Raw genomic sequence first — 24,529 nt, 5'->3', positions numbered from 1 at the left:
TCCTCCTGTTTTCTCCGACTGCTCAGCGAATTATTGAAATAAAATTGAATCATATGTTAGTCCCAAAATGACCCAGTTTGTGTCAAGTAGACATTAAACCCCATTTCTCTCTTCTTTTCTCTCTCCCTCTTCCTTTCTCTCTCCCTGTCCGTTTCTCTCTCCCTCCCTCTCTCTCTCTCCCAACCCCCTCCCATCTCTCCCTCTCTCCCTCTCTCTCATCACAATTTGGCTCAAATTAGACTTCAAAGAGAAGAGATAACTATCAAAGAAATAGATTGGTTCTAAATGTAATAAATGAAAATGGTTTTTAAATCAGAAGACTATATTTCATTGTTATAGATGTGGTTTCTTAGACATGTTCGGAAAACTAGTTTTATGAGCCTGGAAACCTCAAAGGATCGAAGAATAACAAATATCAATTAAACAAATAAACCGCATAAAAAAAGTGCTTTGTTAACATCTCAAAACAAATATGGTTTCATTCAATAGTATAAAGATAGGTTGCCAAGCAACAAAACATATGCCTACAAAAGTTCAATCGTCCCAGCAGTTTACAAAAATTGTTGGATATTTATTCTTTTGTAGATGAAAGGGATTTCTTAATCTCATGCATATAAACACTATGTCTAATTTTCAAATCAATAGGGTAAAAACTGTAGTCACTAGAGTGTACACAAGATTTTAAAAAGTGATCAAGGGCAATAAATCTAAAGGTAATTATCAGTTTCTGCATCTCATGGACATAAACACTGTGTATAAATTTCATGTAAATTGGATGATAACTTTAGCCTCTGATTAGATTCACAATGGTTACAAAATGGCTATACTATTAATCAATTTCATTTCAACAAAAAACACCACACAGGTGAAATTTCTACTAAATCTGGCTGTAATCAATCAAAAAGTTTAGGAGAAATGGAACATTTGTGAAAAAATGTAAATTTTCTCTCTTAAGCCACTCCCAATTCAACATGCCACTATGGCACCAATCTACTGAACATTTGAGAGAGAGAGAGAGAGAGAGTCGCTTGTCCAACCTTGTGGGAATCAAAACTATGCAAGACGCTCAACTGTGCAACGCTGTGTAACTAAGCTAGTTGCATTATAAAAATAGATAGAGACAGAAATGGGGTTTAACGTCCACTCAACACAAACTAGGTCATTTCAAGACTAACACAGGGTTCAATTTTATTTCAATAATTCGCTAACGTGTAGGGTTCTGTTCTCAAGAGGAGCTAACTGCAGAGTTCACTCAACACAAACTAGGTTATTTTGGGACTAACATATGGTTCAATTTTATTTCAATAATTCGATTGCGCGTAGGGGTCTTTAGTAATGGGAGGAAACCGGAGGACCCGGAGAAAACCTACAAGGTTGGACAGGCGACCCTACTCCTTGTCACGTACAACTGGGTAATCGAAACCCCACCAGCTGACTCAATGACAGACCTTATGATACAGCGTGCACATGCTAATAACCATTCGGCCATCCAACCTCCCGCATTATAAAAATAATCAGCTAACAACCCATTTGTAATTTTCACATTAATTCTACGCACGTAATGGTCTAGGTACATATATCAATGATACATCATATCTCTGGTCTGATCAATCAATAATTCAATCTCATCTAATTAATTTCTCTCTCCAATATCAGTTTTTTAATAGAGAATCTGCTGACATGCAATAATTGATGAATCAGTACTCTATATAACATAATGGTGGATAACCATTAAGGTAGTGGTGGGATGTTACTTACAACATCAGATTATAGTAATTATGATGGGAGAGAGAGAGAGAGGGAGAGAGAGAGAGAGTGAGCGGGTTTAAGGCAGTGGTGGGATGTTACAACATCACATTAAGGTAGCTATGATGGTAGGGGAGAGAGAGAGAGAGAGAGAGAGAGGGAAAGAGAGAGAGAGAGGTGAGGGGGGGGGTAAGTCCACTGGACACAAACTAGGTCATTTCGGAATTAAAAATATGGTACAATTTTTTTTAATTCGCTTTTATGTAGGGTTTGGCTAAGTGGCTAAGACGCTGGCTCGCTTGCCTGAAGGTCTGGTGTTTGATCGCTGCATTGGGCGAGAAAGTTCATCCAGATTTTCCGGCATGGTTTCCCCTTGTCAGTGATGGAGGACGGAGGGCCTGACAAGGACAGCTGTCTAGTCGTTCGGATGGGACGAAAAACCGAGGTCCCGTGTACATATTGGCGTGCACGTAAAAGATCCCTTGGCATTTGGAATTCGATATAAGAGTAGGCCGTAGCGCCGCTGCCCAGGCAAAATTTCCCTCGTAGGACACTGTATGGCGTATGCCCGTCTTCATTAGCCCAGTTTAGGAGCAGAACAGTAGGACGTTAAACCCCATTTCATTTCATTTCATTTCTTTAGCCGTAGGAGGAAACTACAACATTGAGCAGTTGTACAAGCCGGGGACCCAAACCATGCAGCGTGACTCCATGACAGACCTTATAATCTAAAGTGCATGTGTGAAGAACAGAAGATTTCGACACAGACTTATTACGCAATGTTTTTGAATTGATTTGATCTGATCTAACTAGGAAGAGATGTCTCCTTATCTGATCGTTTGTATGCCAAGTCGAGGCACTGAAGTGTCATCTCACATGATATACTAAAGTTCCATAATACCTATTATGTCTGATGAAATTTTATTTGTCGGAAAAGACAGTGACAAGTAATTAAGTGAACCTGCAAATAAGGTACCTGTCACAGGTAAGGTACCTTAACAAAAAAACCTGGTGTCTTCTCATTTTGTCAGGCACTGTTTTTTTTTTTTTATTGATATTATTAATAAATGCCTGACCTTTAAAAAAGAGAAAGACAGAGAGAGAGAGAGAAATGGGGTTTAACATCCACTAGACACAAACTTGGTCATTTTGGGACTAACACATGGTTCAATTTGATTTTAATTAATTCGCTTGTGCGTTGGGGTCTTCAGCAGTGGAAGGAAACCGGAGGACCCGGAAAAAACACACACTATAATAGTTAAAAACTAAATATGGTAAAGGGAATTTGCTGAAAATTTCAGTCAAATTGATTCACTCTGAACCGAGATTTTCGCAATTGAATTTTGGGCCTAGCCTCGATCATCATTCCTAAAGTCAGATCCATTTTTTTATTTAATCATGAATGAGCATTGAGCAGCAAATCGGATCCTAATCAAGTAAATATCGCAGGCTAGCGATGCCATCGAGAGTTGATTATGGCCCGGATAAGTTAATTAATATCTAATTAATAATTTAGATACTATTTCCGGCCTCAAGAAAGACGTGCAATAGGCAGATTTAGCTCTTGCATAATGTATGTTTAACAGATGTGTCTCTAATAATAATTGTAATGAGTAGACATATTACCTCCTTTTTTAAAACCCCACTGGGACAATCTTTCATAAAATCTCTGTACCTGCAAATATTTTAGAGAAATTTCTTAGTACAAAATAATATCGTAATTAAAATTTAAATATAATCAACAGTGTATGTTACTCAGTATGAGATAGAAAATATTAATCAAGAAGCTTTCTTTAGAAATATCCTTTTAAAATATTAATCCAGAAGCTTTTTTTTTTTTTTAGAAATATCTTTTTAAAATATAACTCTCATGTCGGAGAATGACATTCATTATAAATACATTAGACTGCCATTTTCTTCTCATTTAAAATTTCAGACTCTTTTCTTCTTTTTTTCCAATAATTTCATAAAAAAATAATCATAAAATGTCTTACCACTGTTGTAGTTCTTTCTTTTCAACTGAAAAATATTTTTGAAAGATTTAATTACAGTACTATTCTGGACCAGCAGATGCCATAAAAAGTAATCGATAATAATAACTTTCTTAAAGGAAGCGTGTCTTAATCAATCTTAGGTAAATCTATTTCTGAGTATCGCAAAATCATACTGATATAGATTTAATTGGCAAGACTAATTCACTTCATAATAATCATCGTTCATATTACAGATAGATATATATTTAAAGAATACCAATAAAAACAATTAGGTCAGAACCCGCAAAACTTATCTTTTTTATCTGAATATATGATATTTCTAATTCAAATGAAGATAGGATGTTAGGCAACGAAACATAAACAAAAAAAAACATGTCAAGGGCAGGATTCGTTACAATTTGATAAGCTTTTTACTAGAACTGGTATGGTCCATACAATAAATTTCTTGTTTCCTGAAAGATGGGAGCTCACAAAATTTTTGAATTATCGTTCTTAAATATGCTAACAATTTTATTAAGATGGGGGTAGCATATATAGGGGGAGCATCCTGAACCACAGATGGACACAATTTGCGACATGTTTATGTCTACAATTAAACGTGAGCGTATGAAATAAAAGTCTTAGGCCTGTTGTGTTTATTAAAGATATAATTGGATTATCTGTTATACAGTACAGCATTAAATAGAAGATTTTTCAACAATGGTTTTATCTGAGGACCTTCATTTTCAACATTGACAATTCGTTTTTTGACTCAAATAAAAAAAAAAAACAACATATATTCTTAATACTCAAAAGATTGTAGTTTCTGTATGAACATTGGCTTTTTTTGCAGACCTCAACCTTTCAAGGAATGGGGCGAATGGTTAGCATGTGCGCGCTGTATCATAAGGTCTGTCATTGAGTCAACTGGCGTGGTTTCGATTCCCAAGTTGTACGTGACAAGGAGTAGGGCCGCTTGTCCAACCTCGTGGATTTTCTCCGGGTCCTCCGCTTTCCTCCCACTGTTAAAGACACCTACGCACAAGCGAATTATTGAAATAAAATTAAACCATATGTTAGTCTCAAAATGACCTAGTTTGTGTCAATTTGATACCCCATTTCTGTCTCACTTAAGGAGACAGACTCTTTTCAAGGAGACAGATTCTTCTATTTTTACTTATTTCAAAGAGAGATTGCCATTCCAAACCAAAAACAATCATTTTTTGAAAGATTGAAGCTTTAATATGTTTACATCCATTAATTAAATCAATTAGAAGGTCTGCATTGATTTTTATTTCCCACTATTATCACAAACAAATATGTGATAGATGGCTGTTGGCAAAAAACATAACATAATTACTTTTAAGTGCCTCCATAAAGTTGGCGGAAATTATTGTTTCAAAATGTCAAGTGAATTAGATTTCCTACATCTGTAACATTTAATCTCCTGTAATGGCATTGTTTTGACTGAACTGTCAGCGTAATCATCATTTGATACAAAATACGGTCCTGTCGGTATTCTGAAAACTAGTTAATGTTCTCGAAGCAATGGTGATGAGCATTAACAGCTTCCTTGTCCGTTGCTAAACTTGATAGCATTTATGGGTGATGGTTTTTGTTAGTCTACTAGCTCGTTTCAGACAAATTTCTGCTTGAAAACATTTGGTGCCAATTGACAACATTTGGTGCCAAATATTTTTCATATATATCTTTGCATCCCTTTTGAATTCCTTACCCCTAAAACTAAAGTCTGATGAAACATTAAAGATACATTATGGGAGATTAGATAAAGAGCTGGCAGTTCTCACTATAATGGTTAAAAACTAGATACATAATGTAAAGGGAATTTCCTGAAAATTTCAGTCAAATTAATCCACTCTGAACCGAGAATATAGCGATTGAATTTTGAGTCTAGCCTCGATCATCATTACTGAAGTCGGTACAATAAAATACATAGTCTTGATTATCCATTTTTACGTTTAATCATGAATGAGCGTGGAGCAGCAGACCGAGTTCCAATCCAGAAAATATTGCATGCTAACAATGCCATCGAGGGTTGATTATGGTCTGGATAAGTTAATAAATGTCTAATTAATATTTTATATAACATTTCAGGCCTAAAGAAAGACCTGCAATAGTCAGATTTAGCTCTTGCATAATGTATGTTTAAGGATATCTAACTTATCAACACTATCTTTAATAAGGACATAATGTGTGTTTTTTGATAAGGTGTGTGGTCAGCACTAAAAGAATATAGCTTCTCCAACTGTGATCTAGAAATTTGTGTGTCTTGACTGTGTCTCGTCTACATATAAGTTGAAACCCTGGGGTAAATAGCCAATTAACATATGAAGTGTTGCAATCGTTAATGAACTTGCCAAACAAGGTAATATACACCCAGCTTCCGCATCAACTCTCCATTCTCTATACTGGCATTAGACAAGAGAGAGAGAGAGAGAGAGAGAGAGAGAGAAAGAGGAGGAGAGAGAGATGGGGTTTAACCTCCACTTGATACAAACTACAGTAGGTCATTTTGGGACTAACATATGGTTCCAATTAATTTCAATAATTCGCTTGCCCATAGAGGTCTTTAGCAGTGGGAGGAAACCGGAGGACCTGGAGAAAACCCACGAAGATGGACATGCGACCCTACTCCAGACAAGCAGGGATTAGAAACCACACCAGTTGACCTTATGATACAACGTGCACACGTTAACCATTCGGCCATCCAAATCCCTCCGAAATGCGTAAGGAATAAGCTACTTACATGGTAACCATGCAGATGATTATCAAAATGTTTATTATTGGCCAGTGATGCAGGCCGGAGGGCCTGTCAAGGACAGCTGTCTAGTTGTTTGGATGGCACAAAAAAACAAAGTCCCATTTATACACATTGGCGTGCTGGTAAAAGATCCCTTGACAGTTGGAATTCTATATAAGAGTAGGTAGTAGTGCCGATGTCCGGGCAAAATTTCCCTCATAGCACACTGTATGGCGTATGCCCGTCTTCATTAGCCCAGTTCGGAGCAGAACAGTAGGACGTTAAACCCCATTTCATTTCATTTCAGTTTATTCTTGGCTGGTAAAAATAAACTCCAATTTCTACATCATCATTCTAATATAAGTCTGGCTGTAATTATTTCCTACAGAAAAAACTACTTCGCATATACACCCACTGCTCAGCTGCATAAAGAAATTGTAAAACAACACTTTTTATGAGAAAAGTGTCACGGTAGTGTGCTTTATCCTTTATCATCAGATGGTGGGATGGAATGGACATTCCAAGTGCGAGTTCATGATACATGATGCATTCATCATCAACATCCACACTGCTTATTCTCGCTCTGTTATATTTGGAATCATCATAATGGTGCAAAAATCTATTTAAGCTGTTTCACTACAGGCCTGGGACTGTACAACACAGTGGACGCTTACGGCTAACCCCCGGATCCATTCGCTTTATTTGAATTGTTCGTTTGTTTGTGATTTTCTGTGTATTGTGTCTTGTCCGTATATTTGTTTTTATGTAAATTAGGCTCTTGTCAATTTATCTGTGTCCCGGTGGATATTGGAAAAAAATAAATAGTTTATGTGATTAATTTTCTTGATATTTTGGTGTTTGACACAGTTGCGGTCAGTTTTTGTTTTTCTATTTTGCTTCCTTAAAGTTTCCTGTCAAAATCGTGCAGAACTGATTTCATTGCATATCAGTAAAACTAAAAACTAGTGTAGTAGGTACATGTATTTAGTATGTTTTTATGTAAAATCACAGTTTCTAAATTTTGTCAAAGTGACCTCGTCTGGTTACCCCAGATATGTGCGAAACTGACGATACAGACCATGTATTTCTCAAAAATTTTCAAGGCTGGGGGGACAGAACCCCCCCCCCCCACATCCCCTAAAACATACCCTGAGCAAAATGTCCCTCATAACACACTGTATGGTGTATGTTCGTTTTCATTAGCCTAGTCGAAGCAGAGAAAATCAGAATATTAAACCCCATTCCCATGGGCGGATCCAGGGGAGTGGGGGGGGGAGTGCTTTATCCTTTATCATCAGATGGTGGAATGGGATGGGCATTCAAAGCGCGAAATAATAATTATATAGACCTGTGACATCACAATTAATTATATAGACATGTGACATCACAATTAATGCTTTGCGTCAATGAAACTGAATCACAATGTGATCGTATTAATTCACAATACAAATTGACGTCAAACGGAGTGTTGGTTTTCTCTCTTTAAAAAGCTCAGTGTGTATGTATGCCTACGTAATTTAGAGACGATGATGGCATCATACATTGTCAACTGTCAATTTCTGTAACAGGAGCCTGGCAAACACCCTCCTGCATAAATTCCTGGAATCGCCCCCGATTCCATTTTCTATTACATGAATACAACGTAACTAGCCTCAAATATATAAAATTGTAATCAATACTAAGTAATACTAATATATAACATACGTGGGTTATTTATAATAACAACAATGTAATTCCTATTAGTGGTGTTAGGTCTATATTTTATACAGCTCTGTATAACTTGACCCAGCTAAATCAATACTTCTGTGTGAAATAAATCTTGTTCTTATTAAATCATGTAAATAAACTACTAACAGATAGGCTCAGTTTATACTGTAGTACCTCAGTCAGTTCTATTGGGAATCTACGATAACAAAACGTTATTCATGATGAGCCTCTCACAGAATCATAACAAAAACAAACCCAAAACTCACATTTGGTGCAGGCATTTAGATCGTTCAATTCCGAGTTGGTTAATTTGCTGGATCTTTTCCCCATAATCCGTTTAATTAAATGTTGCCATTAACGATTTAGCAACTATTTTATAGTTCCATACGTTGGTATCCTCCGCCATGGCATCAACAAATGATCTACATTGAACACGCGCGAAGCGAAGCTGTCACTGACACGTGACGTCAAAGCGCGCCAGATATTGACATAGCGATGGAGGCTTCTATACAAGAGTTACGCGTTATTTTGAAAAGGCAGAATCGTTGAATCGCTGTACTATAAAACCGCGATCTGGTAAAACTGCTTTATTTGAAAGCTTTGCACAGGAATGTGTACACATTTCCTATAGGTTTTTCGTCCCATCCGAACGACTAGTCAGCTGTCCTTGTCAGGCCCTCCGTCCAGCATCACTGACAAGGGGGAACCACGCCGGAAAATCTGAATGCAGTTATCGAACACCTGACATCCAGACTAGCGAGCCAGCGTCTTAGCCACTTAGCCCCCCCCCCCCTCACGAAAGATGTTTATCAAGATTATACTAACACACATTTAACATGGACCCCATATCAGGTATGTCCACGCAAGCACGTGAGAGAGAGAGAAATGGGGTTTAACGTCCACTCGAAACAAACTAGGTCATTTCGGGACTAACATATGGTTTAATTTTATTTACATAATTCGCTTGTGCGTAGGGGTCTTTAGCAGTGGGAGGAAACCGGAGGACCCGGAGAAAACCCACGAGGTTGGACAGGCGACCCTTCTCCTTGCCACGTACAACCGGGGATTCGAAACCACGCCAGTCGACTCAATGACAGACTTTATGATACAGCGCGCGCGCACGCTAACCATTCAGCCATCCAACCCCCCACGCAAGCACGTAAATGCCCCTATTGCCGCTATTGTTAAAAAAATGTTTTGTTCCCTAGTTTGCCTGATGTGGGGGGTCACGGTGGCTAAGTGGGTAAGACGCTGGCTCGCTAACCTGGAGGTCGGGTGTACGATCCCTGCATTGGCCGAGAAAGTTCATCCAGATTTTCCGGCGTGGTTCACCCTTGTCAGTGATGCAGGACGGTGGGGGGTGACAAGGACAGCTGTCTAGTTGTTCGGATGGGACGAAAAACCGAGGTCCCACGTAAAAGATCCCTTGACAGTTGGAATTCGATATAAGAGCAGGATCCTGCTAAAGACCCCTACGAGCAAGCGAATTATTGATATAAAATTGAACCATATGTTAGTCCCGAAATGACCTATTTTGTGTCGAGTGGAAGTTAATCTCTCTCTCTCTCTCTCTACCCCCTCCCCCTCTCTCTCCCTCTCTCTCTCTCTCCCATTGGGTCACTGTAAATACACCAACGCCCGGGGTCGTAAGTTTTCACCAAAGCGTATGGTAAACTCAAATCCTGTAAGATTTTTATTGGGACAAATATATGATAAAGACATTTCCCCATGGGATTATCAATATTAAATGACCTTGCCCACTAATCAGGATTATTGACCTTCCTGTACAATATAGGCGTTATATATTTAATTTTTACCGTCCATTTAACTCTTAAAGGCTCAATACCACTCTTGTTGTAACTGAATAATATGTCCCAATCTTTATTCTGGTCAACAAATTGTACTATTTTACAATATTCCAATTAATTGATGATACAAATTTCATCTTAACACACCTAATTTAAAAAATTGGAAAACTTCAACTAAATGATTTGAAAAGCCTGACGTATAGCTTTTCAAATGTGACTTGGATTTAAAAATATTTTTGAACTCTCTGGACAAGTAAAATAGCATGTAATGGATAATTTACACAGCAGGTAGGACACTTAAACATCTAGTACTTAGAATAAGCCTTTTTTTATTTTCTGGAGCTGTCAAGCCAGCAAGAGTGTTATTGTCCCTTTAAATATTTACCAATTTTCATCATCGTTCAGGTTTATTGGATTGGTAAAGTTGTTATTATTAATTAATTAGATCACAGTCACTAATTAATCCGACCATCTATCTGTATCTAATTAATTAGATCGCTGTCACAGTCTTTATTTTATTTAACATTTTTTAGATTAATTAAATTTCCTCACTGTTGAGTTCGATCATTTTGGGGTTAAAAAATAGGTGATATTATTAGAATCATCTGAATAAATCAATATCACCTATCGATTACTTGCAACTTTGTAATTAATTTTCTTCATCTTTCAGTTGACTATTAAGGTTTGCAGAATCGTTATTGTCTTGGTATTTTTTGACGAATTAAATCCTTTTATACGTGCATGTACCTCTAAACAACATTTAAAATTAGATTTCTTCTCTGTCTAGATTTCTGACAATGGTTTAGAACTTGAGGGGGATGAGGGGGGGGGGGCGAATGGTTAGCTCGTGCGCTGTATCATAAGGTCTGACGTGGTTTCGATTCCCCGGTTGTACGTGACAAGGAGTATGGTCGCCTGTCCAACCTCGTGGGTTATCTCCGGGTCCTCCGGTTTGCTCCCACTGCTAAAGAACCCTAGGCACAAGCGAATAACTGAAATAAAATTGAACCATATGTTAGTCCCGAAATGACCTAGTTTGTGTCGAGTGAAAGTTAAACCCTCTCTCTCGCTTGTATTTAATATCGGTTATTCACTGGGTAATGTTGTCGAGATCGCTACCGTGCAAGCAGACATTAAACCATCAGAAGCACCATCGAGGCGTGACGAGGACATGATAGCTTGTACAAAATCTCTCAACCGAGTAACTCAAATATTATGGGAGGCCAGCGCAGACAGGGGCCTGGTGATCCATGACTTTGCATGAGGAATAAGATGCCGTCCGGGCCCCCAAAAATAAAATATTTATATGTGTGTGCGGGGAAAGGGGAGGGTACCCCCCAGTGCCGCCGATTAATATTGGGCTAAAGTCGATTTGTAGCATATCTGACCCATGGTATATGTTTGATACTGGTTAAGCATTATGATTATGATTATAATGTTGAACACCGCATTGAAACCGCGTGATTTTTGCCATTTGTGAGCGGGGCGCAAGCACTCAAGGGCCGGGGCACAGAAACTCAAAAGCGTGACGCAAAGCTCATCATTACGCCCCTCTCACTTAGCCCCTGGGACCTTATTCACGAAAACTTAAACTAAGATACAATCGAAATTTTAAGAAATACTGCAATTCGATTGGCTGACCAGTAAAATCAATTTGCATATATCCAATAAAGTTGCAGTATTTCTTAAAATTTCGGTTGTAACTTAGTTTAAGTTTTCGTGAATGAGGGCCCTGAGCGCAGACTATTAACATTCTGAAAACTCCTCAGATTTGGCCCTCTACGTTTTCCTTTCCACAAATATTAGTGGAACAAGAACTCGAGTTGTGTATGAGCATCTGTACTCGCACTGTCACAATATCTGAGAGCCGCGGTGGTTCAGTAAATATCGAGTTCAAGGTCAATGTTCACTGTACAAACTGAATGTGTCAGCAGTTCAAAATAAGTACAGAATACACTTTTCACTATAATTATTTTGTAAAATTAAAATACGTATTTTGAACTGCTGACATAGGCATTTTGCAGCGTGAACAGGGAAATGATATTGGCAACGTTATTCTTCCATACTATGCATTTCAAGCAAAGCAAACATAACAATATATATAACAGTTAAGCTGTTTCGTGTCAATAATAATATAAAATGGAAAGTTTGAAGGATAAAGTTGTGATCATAACAGGTAATGTTACTTTGGCAATATTATAGCTAGCTACCAGTGTAGAATAACTTTATTTAAGACCCAGGACCGCTATAAAATTCACTACATAGGTATGTGGTCATCATGTAATGTATACTACATGTATGTATATCATATACAAAGAGAGTTAGTCTGAGCTTATAGTTTTTGTTCCAAAGAGAGAGAGAGGGAGAGACACACACACACTGGGTCATTTCGGGACTAACATATGGTTCAATTCTATTTCAATAATTCGCTTGCGCGTAGGTCTCCTTACCAGTGTGAGATTCCGATTTGACAGTTTTACGTATTTTTGAAACCGGTTTTAAAGTGTTTTGGTTCTATTATGCAAGATCTTTTTCGACGTTCCAAAGTAAACGTACGTTTCTAAGACCACTTTAGTTTTTATATTTTACGCTGACATTTTATTGTTTTAGATCTTCTTAATGCAGAAACGGAAAATTTTACTGTTTGACCTCCCGGTGACACAAAGAACAATGAATGAACTCGTTTGACCTTTGGTCCCGAATATCTCGAAAACGCCCTTACGGCGGCCTGATTACCACTCGGCTACGTATTCTACACAAAATGTTACTTTAGAAAAGTTGGGCGTGCTTTTGTGCCCATTAGAGAACGCCCCCCCCCCCTTCACTAAGCCTCCGGTCTATAATTTGAATATGACCACATACAAAAAGTCGCACCCTGGAAATATTATTTAATAACAGTAGCTGATTAGTTTTCCATTCACTTTGGATTTTACAGCTGCTCGAACATTAGCCTGCAAGTTAGTGGACTGGTTTTGTGAGACTGTGGTCTATTCAAGGGACCGGTTCAGAAATAAGGGACGGAATTCATACAATTAATTATTAGTTTCTTCACGATCTGGATACAGTCAAAACAAATGGTGTTTTTTTTTCAGGTGCTAGTTCTGGGATCGGCGAAGGAACGGCTGTTATGTTCGCGCAGTACGGTTCCCGTATAGTGTTAAGTGGGAGAAGTTCCGAAAATCTTGAACGTGTAGCAGGACGGTGCCGAGAAGTTGGTCTTACAGATCATAAAGTTAGTAGAGCACATGTAGATGTGACACATTTTTAAAATTTACCTATCCTTGCGTTCGCACCCCACCTCTCCGAAAAACACAACACAATACACTTTTAAGTGTGACAGAAAAAGTTGTATTTTCTTGAAAAAATAAAATCGTATCAGGTTACTTCTGTCATTCTACAAACCCAACCAATAATCAACCTTTTTTCAATACAGTAGACCAGCTCAATTTTTGCGTCACGAGATGTTAACAGGACTAGCGCTAATTCCAACCCTAACCCTAACCCTAACCAGGGACTTAGCCCTAATGCTTACCCTACCATCTCACCAACAATCACGTGCCCTAACCTTATTTAAATCTCGGCGACCTTGACAAAAATTGAGCTGGCCTTAACAAATAGATTTAGCCCACCGACCGGGCCTTAGCTATGCAGCTTGTGTGCCAATTGATAAGACCTGGATTAAGATATGTTTGCCCGCCCTATAGTCACCTACAGTAACTATCTATTCATTATTAATATCTGTGGGGATTGATGAATGGAAATACTACGTAAAAAACATATAATTTTACATGTAGCCTTAAATATACATTAATTAAGATTTTAATAAAGAGTTGGCCATTCTTGATATAAGAGTTCAAAATTAGATGATAAAAAAGAAGAAAATATTGAAAATTTCAGTCAAATTACTTTATTCTGAACGAACTTATCACTTTGGGAAGTTTGGACTAGAAATAGGCATCAACTGTCTCCGCGCCGTCTCCGAGAATTGCTGATCGTTTGAGTGACAAACGATAACTCCGTCCACATATTCACGATTATCAAGTAACATTCTCAATGCATACGGTACCTTCGATTGTCAGTCCTTTTATCGGCAGTCTCCGGTAGTGACGTCAGTGGTTAGCGGTAAATGTTAGCTTGGTCAGCCATTTAATGATTTAATGATTAAATGAACGACTGTTTAAATCCAAGCTGTATCCAAGGCATCCGAGGGTCTACAGAATTGATTTTGGGCTTGTTCTGTAAATAAAGATCTAATTAATAATTTTTGAAGACTATAGAAAGACTTTTGCAATAGGCATATTTACCTCTTAACTAATGTATCTTTAAAATACTCTATTTTGTTTCAGATTCTTATCCTTCAGGGAGATTTGGCAAATGACGATGTCAGAAAGAAACTGATAGATGAAACAATTAAAAAATATGGTCGGCTTGATGTTTTGGTAGGTTTATTCAATTTGGTTGACGAAAAGTGTTGCTTATTCTTCAGATAGAACGAAAAACCTGTGGTTCTTCCCTTGACTTTGACTGTGACTTCAGGAAAAACTTTTCCCTAGTAATAAATTAACCACATGTCAGTCTCAAAATAATGATGTACGGTGCATCAAGCATTGTGTCACTGATGCGCATTTCTTTAGTTCTTGACCGCTGGAATCCAATTCTTTATTCCTTATCCCAGAAGAGATACGCCCGTACCTTCAAGCCTATGGTTTTAGGTCAGATAAAGTCGATCAAAAAGTGTGGGATTTGTGATGAAAGCATGAAATTTAGCACATATTCTGATATTTTTGTTAAGAGTTGTAGTCATCGTAGCTCTGACGTCATTATTGTTGATATGGTTAATTGCCTAAGGGCTTTGTGTATAATTATTTCCATTGAAGTGACTCTTTGGGGTATATAAACTAATTGACTGATAATATTTGTTTTTGTCTGCATAGTTCCAGTTTAGTAAATAAATGTAGGTTTTGTTTCATTCGGTTTAATTATTTACAACAATAAACGATTGACTGTATTTTGCATGTTATCATTCCATTTATTCTAATAAATATTGTATTACCCCATACCAACGTTTAAACCAAGACTCAATCTGATTAAAATACAGATCTAGATTTCGTTTCCTTTTTTTTTTATATACTTTCGATGGCCTACACTACATGAAGTTCTGACCACACAAGGTACAATTTATGGATACACAATTACTGAGTTTGATACTAAGCGACGTTTTGATTGGCATTTAGTAAGGTACAATTTTATGCGTATCCATAAAATTGTACCTTACTAAATGCCAATCAAAACGTCGCTTCGTATTAAACTCAGTAATTGTGTATCCATAAAATTGTACCCTGTGTTAATATGTTCCAATTACTAAATGCCAATCAAAACGTCGCTTAGTATCAAACTCAGTAATTGTGTATCCATAAAATTGTACCTTGTGTTAATATGTTCAATTACTAAATGCCAATCAAAACGTCGCTTAGTATCAAACTCAGTAATTGTGTATCGATAAAATTGTACCTTGTGTTAATATGTTCAATTACTAAATGCCAATCAAAGAAGAAAGTTCTGACCAATTGTACTTCAATCGGATTAAAATACAGATCTATATTTCGTTTCGTTTTTTTATACTTTCGATGGTGTACACTACATGAAGATCTGACCCTTTCTAGTGGAAGGTCGCGTCAGGGGTCGTACCAGCGGCTTTTGACCCTGTGACCTCACACATTGATTAATGAATCAGCGTTGACGTTTCTAGTGGTTTACACAAATAAAACGAAATTTTGAACTATAAAAAACGAAACGAAATAGGATATCTGTGTTTTAATCTGATTGACCAAGACTACATAAACATATCAGATTTTTCTTCAGGTAAATAATGCTGGAGTATGTCATCTAGTAGATACTACAAAAACGACGCCAGAGCACTATGACGATATGATGAACACCAATACTCGTGCACCCTTTTTCTTGACTCAACATGCCATACCTCATCTTAAACAATCAAAGGGTATAAAAACAGTGATTCTCAAACGCGGCACACCTGAGATAATTTCTGACAAGTATATTTTAGGTCGGATGCCAATGACCCAATATTATTGGGTCAAAATGGTTGACCTAAAATTTCTGACTAGTATATTTTGGGTCGGATGCCTTTGACGCAATATCATTTGGTCGGTCCGACCCAAAAATTCTAACAGTGCAGTGATTCTCAAACGCGCCACACCTGAGATTTTCCTAAGTGTGCCGCGGAATTTTGAACGACACACTAAAAATAAAGAAAATGGATAAAACCACGTGATCCTAATTGAGTATCCATTGATGTCTACTGATCAGTTCATAGCTGTGTTTTTCTTTATTTAGTTTGAGTCATTCTGTATGTCTATGACTAGGCTGTGTCCACAGTTGTACACCGTCTGACTTTCCATTTTTTTATTTTGCGAAATTCTAATATTTTTCATATATATTTAGCTAGGTGTGCCGCTATTTTTTTTATGTGTTCCAAGGTGTGCCGTTGACAAAAGAGAGGTTGAGAACCACTGGTATAAAATATCATTCTTATCTGATTCCCTACATATTATTATAAGGGACATTAATGTTTACTTATATATTTTTTCGACAAGAGTTTTAGTTTTATGTCATTGGTAAAAGTGTTCATACATTTTTAATGTATAACAATATTGTTATTAATTGAATAGAATCAACAACGCCTAGTCTACCATGTAATACGGAAATTTGCAACACGTTTAAGCACAATATCTTTCTACATGACCTAACAATAAATTTTTCATTGAATAATTTTAGTTTTTTTACTGATAATTAAACTATTCAAGTAATGCGGGAATTTGAAACCGGTTTTAACATCATACCTTTCGTCTCCCTTTTTATGATTTTTTAAAGATATATGCATAAGCTAAAAACACCAGGATATACTCTAGAAAGCACCATTTAAATTACAGTCAGTTTTTTCAAAAGAAATTTTTCGAGCCTGGTTGGAGAGAACCCCGTCGTTCACCTCACGGAGCAAAGATAGGCCTGTCCTATCCTAGGTATCATATGTGTAATTTTATGTCAACTTCACAATTGTCATTATAAGTATAACATTTACTTGACAATTATCATAATTTTCATCTGGCCTTAAAACATTTTGCTTGGATTTGTGTTCCTGGTGTTATAAGCTTTCCACAAATGTATAGTTTGTTTAGTAGGGAGGACCTTGTATTCTCAAAACGGCTAAAAATGGTGCAAACCTCCAAAGGCTAATATCTTCGCTCGCAATGGAGTAATTTGAATGAAATTGTCAAATTATTCATTTTACATTATCTATTTTCGAACTAGTGTAGCAAGAATGGCTAGCGCTCTATCTAAATCTTACATAATGTATCTTTAATTGTAAGTTCAGCAACACTGAGCACCCTTTCAATTGGTTAGTACATGTCATATCAAACAATGAAATGACTATTATCTGACAAATTGGCCATTTTAGGAAATTTTGTCGCCATCTTGGATTTGGGGCACTCATTTTATATGATCAATGTTTCTGATATCTATTAAATCACTTTAGTTGACCAAATAGATAATTTGGCTTATATGGATCTGAACACGATTTGTTAGTAAACTTATGAACAGACATGAAAAAAAACGAAAATGTTGCTTTTTTCAGATTAATCTTTTATTTTAAAACTGATAGTATTGATTAAATCAGCAGATGTAGAATGACATTATGAACATTTTGAGCTATATTACATATCCATAGGTGAAACTGTTGAGGAGTTATGAAGGCTTCCCCGACTCGCACTATTTCAAATAAAAAAAACGGCGGTCAATTTTAAAGATGGCCGCCAAACTGACATTTGGCAAAGTGACCCGGAAGTCCATCGACCAATTTTGGACACTTTAGACCTAAGGCTAACTGAAAACCATAGTTAAACCAATTCATCAAATTGGTATTGAATATCTGCCTGCCACATGGACTAATATACATATACTATTCAAAAAAAGTAGGGGATATTTGATTTTTAAGTGTTATTAAAGTCACCTAATGAAACTGACGAAGAAACAAATGACAAAATGAAATGAAGTTCACATTCATCGATTTATTCCAAATGATCGTTAGACTAAGTAAGGCACAGACTGACCATTATAAGGGTAAAATGATACCCGGGGTCAAACAGCAAAGTTACCACAGCATCACAACCAAGTCAGTAACGGGTAATCCTCCTCTGTTTGCCAAACAAGCATTGATCCGACGTGGCATACTCCTAATGAGACGTCTATGGTCATTTTGGTCCAGATTGTCCCATTCCTGTTGCAACGCAGCAGCAAGTTCTTGGACATTGGCAGGACGTTGTTGACGTTGACGTAACCTCTGTCCAAGCATGTCCCAGACATGCTCGATGGGGGAGAGGTCGGGACTCAGTGCTGGCCAAGGTAATGTGGTGATGTTCTGTTGTTGGAGGTAACCTGTAACGATCCTGGCCCTGTGACATCTTGCGTTGTCATCCTGGAAGATGAAACGGCGGCCATGACGTCGTGCGAACGGCACAACATGGACTGCCAAGATGTTGTCCCGGTAGTACTGGCCTGTAACACGCCCTGCAACAACATGTAAAGCCGTTCTTCCAGCAACAGTGATGCCTCCCCACACCATAACAGAACCACCCCCAAATCGATCATGTCTGATGACGTTAACGTCTTGGAAGCGCTCGTTTCGACGACGCCACACCCTCCTACGTCTGTCCAAAAAATCAACAGTGAACCTTGACTCATCTGAAAACATCACATTGCTCCAGCGTCGATTATCCCAGTGTTGACGATCCCTACACCAACGACGTCTTGCCTGAATGTGATGATCTCTCAAACACGGGATCACGCGAGGACGTCGGGCGCGAAGGTGACCCCTATGCAGTCGATTCCGAATCGTCTGGCCACTCACTCTCACACCAGTGTCTGTTTGAAGACGAGCGCTGATCTGATTTGCTGTGATGACACGATTTCTCAAGGCCAAGGTACGGATAAATCGATCCTGGGCTTGAGTTGTCGCCCATGGTCGACCTGAGCGTGGTCTGTCCTGTACATATTGTGTATCACGGTATCTGGACCATAGCCTGCTTATGACAGACTGAGAAACATTCATCGTCCGCGCCACAACCGCCTGTGTTGTGCCGATCTGTAGCATGCCAAGGGCACGTAACCTTTCATTTTGGGTAAGCCGACGCATATCAAAATTTGTTTTCTGGTCACTAAAACAATTAAACTGATGTTTCCACCCTGGAATTCAATGCCACAATGACTGTAACATTCAAAGTCAGAGTCGTGCCAATCTTGGGTTGGACCCCCATGATGATCCCAAGCATCACCTGCATTCCATGCGGTAGCTATTGGTGCGTTTGGGCGTCACATGTAACTGGAAATGTTTCTTCTGTTAGGTTCTATAGTGACTTTTTTCGTAGTCATTTGCATATTTTAGTATTATGCCCCCAAAATCAAATATCCCCTACTTTTTTTGAATAGTATATTACATTATGGTCATCATCAAACTTATAAGTTCCATCTATGCATTGGCCGAGAAAGTTCATCGGGTTTTTCCGATGTGGTTTCCCCTTGTGATTGGTGCAGGAATGAGGGCTTGACAAGGACAGCTGTCTAGTCGTTCGGATGGGGCGAAAAAACGAAGTCCCGTGTATACATTGGCTTGCACGTAAAAGATTCCTTGGCAGGTGGAATTCGATATAAGAGTATACGTAGGCCATGTACCGCTGCCCGAGCAAAATTTCCCTCATAGCGCACTGTATAGCGTATTCCCGTCTTCATTAACCCAGTCGGAGCAGAACAGTAGGGCGTTAAACCCCATTTCATTTTATTTCATTTCAAACTTACAAATTTCCACATGTATCGTATCAAATATAAATTGGCTGGCACCAAAATAGCATTTGTTTACAATGACGTTGCAAAGAGGTAACCAGTGGACATTTATTCCGGAGAATAAATTGCTAGAATATCTAAATTAAAGATACATTATGGGAGATTAGATAAAGAGATGTCAGTTCTCACTATAATAGTTAAAAACTAGATAATATAAAGAGAATTTGCTGAAAATTTTAGTCAAATTGATCCAATCTGAACCGAGAATTTAGCGATTGAATTTTTGGCCTAGCCTCGATCATCATTACTACAGTTGGTACGGTAAAAACATAGTCTCGATTATCCAGTTCATGATTAAGTCATGAATGAAAGTTGAGCAGCAAATCGGATCCTAATCAAGTAAAAATCGCAGGCTAGCGATGACATCGTGAGTTGATAGTGGTCTGGATAGGTTAATTAATGTCTAATTAATAATTTAGATAAGATTTCAGGCCTAAAGAAAGACTTGTAATAAGCAGATTTAGCTCTTGTATAATGTATGTTTAATATACAACAATGTATTTTGTTATGCATTGGCTCATTGCTTCTTTCTGTTCATGTGTCTAGGTAATATTATCAACGTGTCAAGTCAGTTCTCGGAAATGGCGGTAAGTTTAAACAAATCTTTAAAATTTAAAAATATTTCTTCTTGACAACCCGGAGAACGGCCAAAATTTGGATAAACTTAGAGATACGTGTGCTTCACGAAACATTACAGAATTTTGGCAAATGGGATTCTCCCATCTGTACCACGTATCCGTATCCGTATCGTCACGTGATACGTTGCGTCAATGTAGTTTTAGAGTTTTGGCAGATTTTCGCTCATCAAAAGTAATGATTAAATTCCAGTCTTTATCATGGTAATATCACATCAAATATACGCCTTCATGTTCTCTAGGATACACATAGATTCATAAAAAAGCTACGGCACAATATTTCAGCGTCTAAAAGTAGCAAAAAAGACGACGATGTTATATGGACCTTTTCCGTATGAAAGCTGTTCGATACGTGCTGACGTATCCGTGTGCTGTATCACGTTTGGGAAATACACACGCATTGATGACGTCGCACGCAAAATCGATACGGATACGCAATATGGACCAGGAATTTACGCTTGCCAAAAGTCTCTGTTTAGGTTACCAGAATCTGCCGAGGTTTGCCGAGTGCTGGATATACATCCAAACGCTGGTCCCTGTATTAGTTGGGGATACATTGTTTTAGCAGATTTCCAGTGTACCGTCTGTTGTATGCATAGATTACAATAAATACATTCGTTAAGATTCACTACCTAATTGGTCAACTTGTTTAGCTGAACCCATTTGTTTTAATATTAATAAAGCGAAGAAATTCCAACTAATCCCGTTCAAGGATATAGGCCACATCAATCTGTTTCACAGAGAATTACGAAAGTCTTTCATCTTTGTAAAAGATGACTGCCTTCAACACGTGACGTCACAGTACGCGACGTCAATCATTGGCTGAATGGCGCGTGCATTGTTTACATAAGACGTTAACTGCTTCGGGCAGAATGCTGCCTTTTAGTCATTTTAATACCCATTTAAACTAAATAGAAAGTAATTTTTACCTGCAAATACGTCTTTATTTATTTTTCTAATACATCCAAAAAATGTTTTAGAATTTAATTTGTCGGTGGAAAAAAGTTAATATTTGAGACTCATTAAGTCGCATTGATGTCATCCTTATCAGTGATTGTAGCAGCCTAGCAAATATTTACTTCTGATCAGTGTGAGGCTACATATGGAAAGATAGTAAAATCCTATGCTAACAGCAAGAACAAATTTAACGCGTCCAACATGCTGTCTGTGATATCGCTACCATGGAAGCAGACTTTAAACTTCAACCAGTCGTTATTATACACAATCTGATTAAAACACAGATCCTATTTCGTTTCGTTTTTTTATAGTTCAAATTTTACTTGTCTTTACTACACTAGGATCTGGAAGAGTTGTTATATAACCCGCGTTCCGGTTGATGTGAGGGATTAGCCAGTGTGAGGGATTAGCTAATGAAACGGTCTGTTGCAGTGAGTTCTTGGCGTGCGATGCATGGAACTGTGGGTATCCTATTAGAAACATCAACGCTGATTCGTTAATCAAATGTCTGACGTCATATGATCAAAAACCGCTTGTATGACCCCTGAGGCAACCTCCTACTATAACTTGTCAGATGTTCATGTAGTGTAGGCCATCGAAAGTATAAAAAACGAAACGAAATATAGATCTGTATTTTAATCAGATTGTATCAATTGTTTTGTTTACAGGTTCCACAGATGTATGGTGTTTATTGTATGACTAAAGCAGCCGTGGACATGTTTACAAAATGTTTATCACTTGGTAAATCAATATATTTTATACAAGACTATACTAACTAACCCTTGAATGGAAAATAGTGTTATTAATAGCTTATTCTCTTCAAGGTGAAGGGGACATTTTAACAGTTTGGTAGAAACATTATAAAGTTATACCATTAATTGTGATCCATCATGTAGGAATTCGACACCCTTAAAAAATATTGATCATTACATCTTACTTTACTACGTGTATCTCCTAGTTGTATTTCATTATTCCTTTTTTTTTCATTGAAGAACTTGGACCGTTTGGAATTAGAGTAAATTCGGTCAAGTAAGTCGCCTTTTCTCATACAATTTTGTTAAATTAAGAAGTCCTATATTAGTTTATTAGAGATATAAACAAAAAAAAGACATCCCATTCTTTTTGACAAGGTCCTTTTTATAATGAACAAGTCTGTTTGTGATGACCTCATCCTTTAAAAACGACGAATAAATTACAGGTTTAACAATGCTGGATATTTTACCAGTAAACTGTCGGAAGTTCCAGGTTGGAATTTGTATTTCTGTTTAGTAATTCGCAAGAGACACAATGACAAAATCGATGTATCAGAATAGGAATATCAAAATTATGCAAAACGGAATACCCGTTTCCTGAACTAGATCCGGCACGGAATTTAACTATGACACCATGTAGCAATAAGGTTCTCATTTTCCCCATGTACCGAGAGAGAGAGAGTAGAGAGAGAGAAATGGGGCTTAACGTCCACTCACTCGACACAAACTAGATCATTTCGGGACTAACACATGGTTCAATTTTATTTCAATAATTCGTTTACGGGTAGGGGTATTTAGCAGTGGGAGGAAACCGGAGGACCTGGAGAAAACCAACGGGGTTGGAAAGGCGACCCGACTCCTCGTCACGTACAACCGAGGAATCTAAACCACGCCAGTTGACTCAATGACAGGCCTTATGATACAGCGCGCACGTGCTAACCATTCGGCCATCCAACCCTACCGCTCCGCTCATGTACCAAGGGAGACATTAGGTGGAGAAGGGCTGGTTGCAAGCAGTGGGGATCGTTGTCTCCCTATCATAAATTATACAAATATATTTATTTTCAGTCCTGGTTCCGTTGCAAGTAACCTAGAGAAAAGGGGTCCTACTGGTCTATCAGAAGAAACTTATAACTACGTAAGTTGCATTTGGACGGTTTTCTATTCGGATAAAAATAGGTCTATCTTATAGACTGCACCAATCTATCAATAATATTAGTTGATCTGTCTTTCTTCGTTCGTCCATTTCTCTCTTTTTTCCAATCTTTTTGTGTCATTAAATATATTTTTTTCACTCTTAATTGTTCCTGTTGTCACAGAATCCACCGTTATTGTCTGGTATCTTCTTCAATAATAAATTGGTCATAGTGAATGGTAGTGTCATAACTAAATGTGTTTCTTTCTTTTTTCATGAAAAGTTTTTGTCTCTGGAGAAACAACGTCATCCAATTGGTCGTGTTGGAACAGCTGAAGACATAGCTTGGGGTATTGTGTTCCTGGCGTGTGATCGATCCTCATTTATATCTGGTGAACGCATGTTTATTGATGGTGCCAGTCATTGGGTAACTGGCAGTGTGCAAAATCCAGAATAATTTCGTTTGACAATTGATGAAAGTAGACCTAAGAATTGGTAGCTTAAAGGAGCCAAGTCGCTGATATTCGGGACCTAGAATTTGACACAAATATAATAATGTAATATGAATGTATATAAACTGATTTACATTCAATCGTTTCTGTTTTTACTGCAATTTCTAATCAGTTATATTCGGCGAAATACGCCAGAAATCTCGATCGAATAGCAATCTCTAGTGTCTTGTTATTGCAGTCTACACCGATAGTATTTATTGCGTATGCTCGCGAGATAAGAATATGACGTCACCGTTTGACATGACTTGTGGAATATGCCTAGCCTTGTTCTTCGAGTCCCTTATGACGCTGAAACGGATTATGGTACACGATTCGTGTACCAATGGTAAACTGTTTATTTTGTCTTAAATATTGGATATCAGAAGCCCATATATATTCCCGATAAGATCACATCATCAATGTTGATTTAAATTGACAAATAATTTTTGTTTTCAATGTCGAAGAATTTGGATGATTTTGAGTTAGAGACTTACCTACTTTAAGTGTATTATATATTTCCAAATGAATAGTTTCACTGCCGGTATATTATCTGAAAGAAAGTTAAATAATAACAAAGTTTAGTCCTCGGTCTGTCGTCATCAGGCACTAACGTCACGATATATCGTCTTCCTTATTGTTCACTCAGTGT

General features: G+C 37.7%; 2 protein-coding genes across 2 annotated transcripts in view; one reads left to right on the top strand and one right to left on the bottom strand.

The window, feature by feature from the left end:
- Positions 1-8,631, bottom strand: part of LOC126808501 (neuronal calcium sensor 1) — a 32,474-nt gene extending 23,843 nt beyond the window's left edge. The window contains exons 1-3 of the mRNA XM_050533262.2: positions 8,454-8,631; positions 3,741-3,765; positions 3,373-3,421 (exon numbers count right to left, since the gene is read on the bottom strand). Coding sequence (XP_050389219.1) covers positions 3,373-3,421; positions 3,741-3,765; positions 8,454-8,517 — 138 coding nt within the window. The 5' untranslated portion in view covers positions 8,518-8,631. The remainder of the gene's footprint in view (positions 1-3,372; positions 3,422-3,740; positions 3,766-8,453) is intronic.
- Positions 8,632-12,086: 3,455 nt separating this feature from the next.
- Positions 12,087-24,314, top strand: LOC126808504 (uncharacterized oxidoreductase TM_0325). Its single transcript, XM_050533264.2, has 9 exons — positions 12,087-12,171; positions 13,088-13,227; positions 14,342-14,434; positions 15,858-15,996; positions 20,457-20,497; positions 22,171-22,243; positions 22,495-22,531; positions 23,323-23,392; positions 23,673-24,314. The coding sequence occupies exons 1-9, from the start codon at positions 12,135-12,137 to the stop codon at positions 23,844-23,846; spliced, it is 804 nt and encodes a 267-aa protein (XP_050389221.1). The 5' UTR covers positions 12,087-12,134; the 3' UTR covers positions 23,847-24,314.
- The last annotated feature ends 215 nt before the right edge of the window (positions 24,315-24,529 follow it).

This window comes from Patella vulgata, chromosome 1, assembly GCF_932274485.2.
Source record: "Patella vulgata chromosome 1, xgPatVulg1.2, whole genome shotgun sequence".
Taxonomy (NCBI): domain Eukaryota; kingdom Metazoa; phylum Mollusca; class Gastropoda; family Patellidae; genus Patella; species Patella vulgata.
This window is presented reverse-complemented; position numbering and strand designations above follow the sequence as displayed.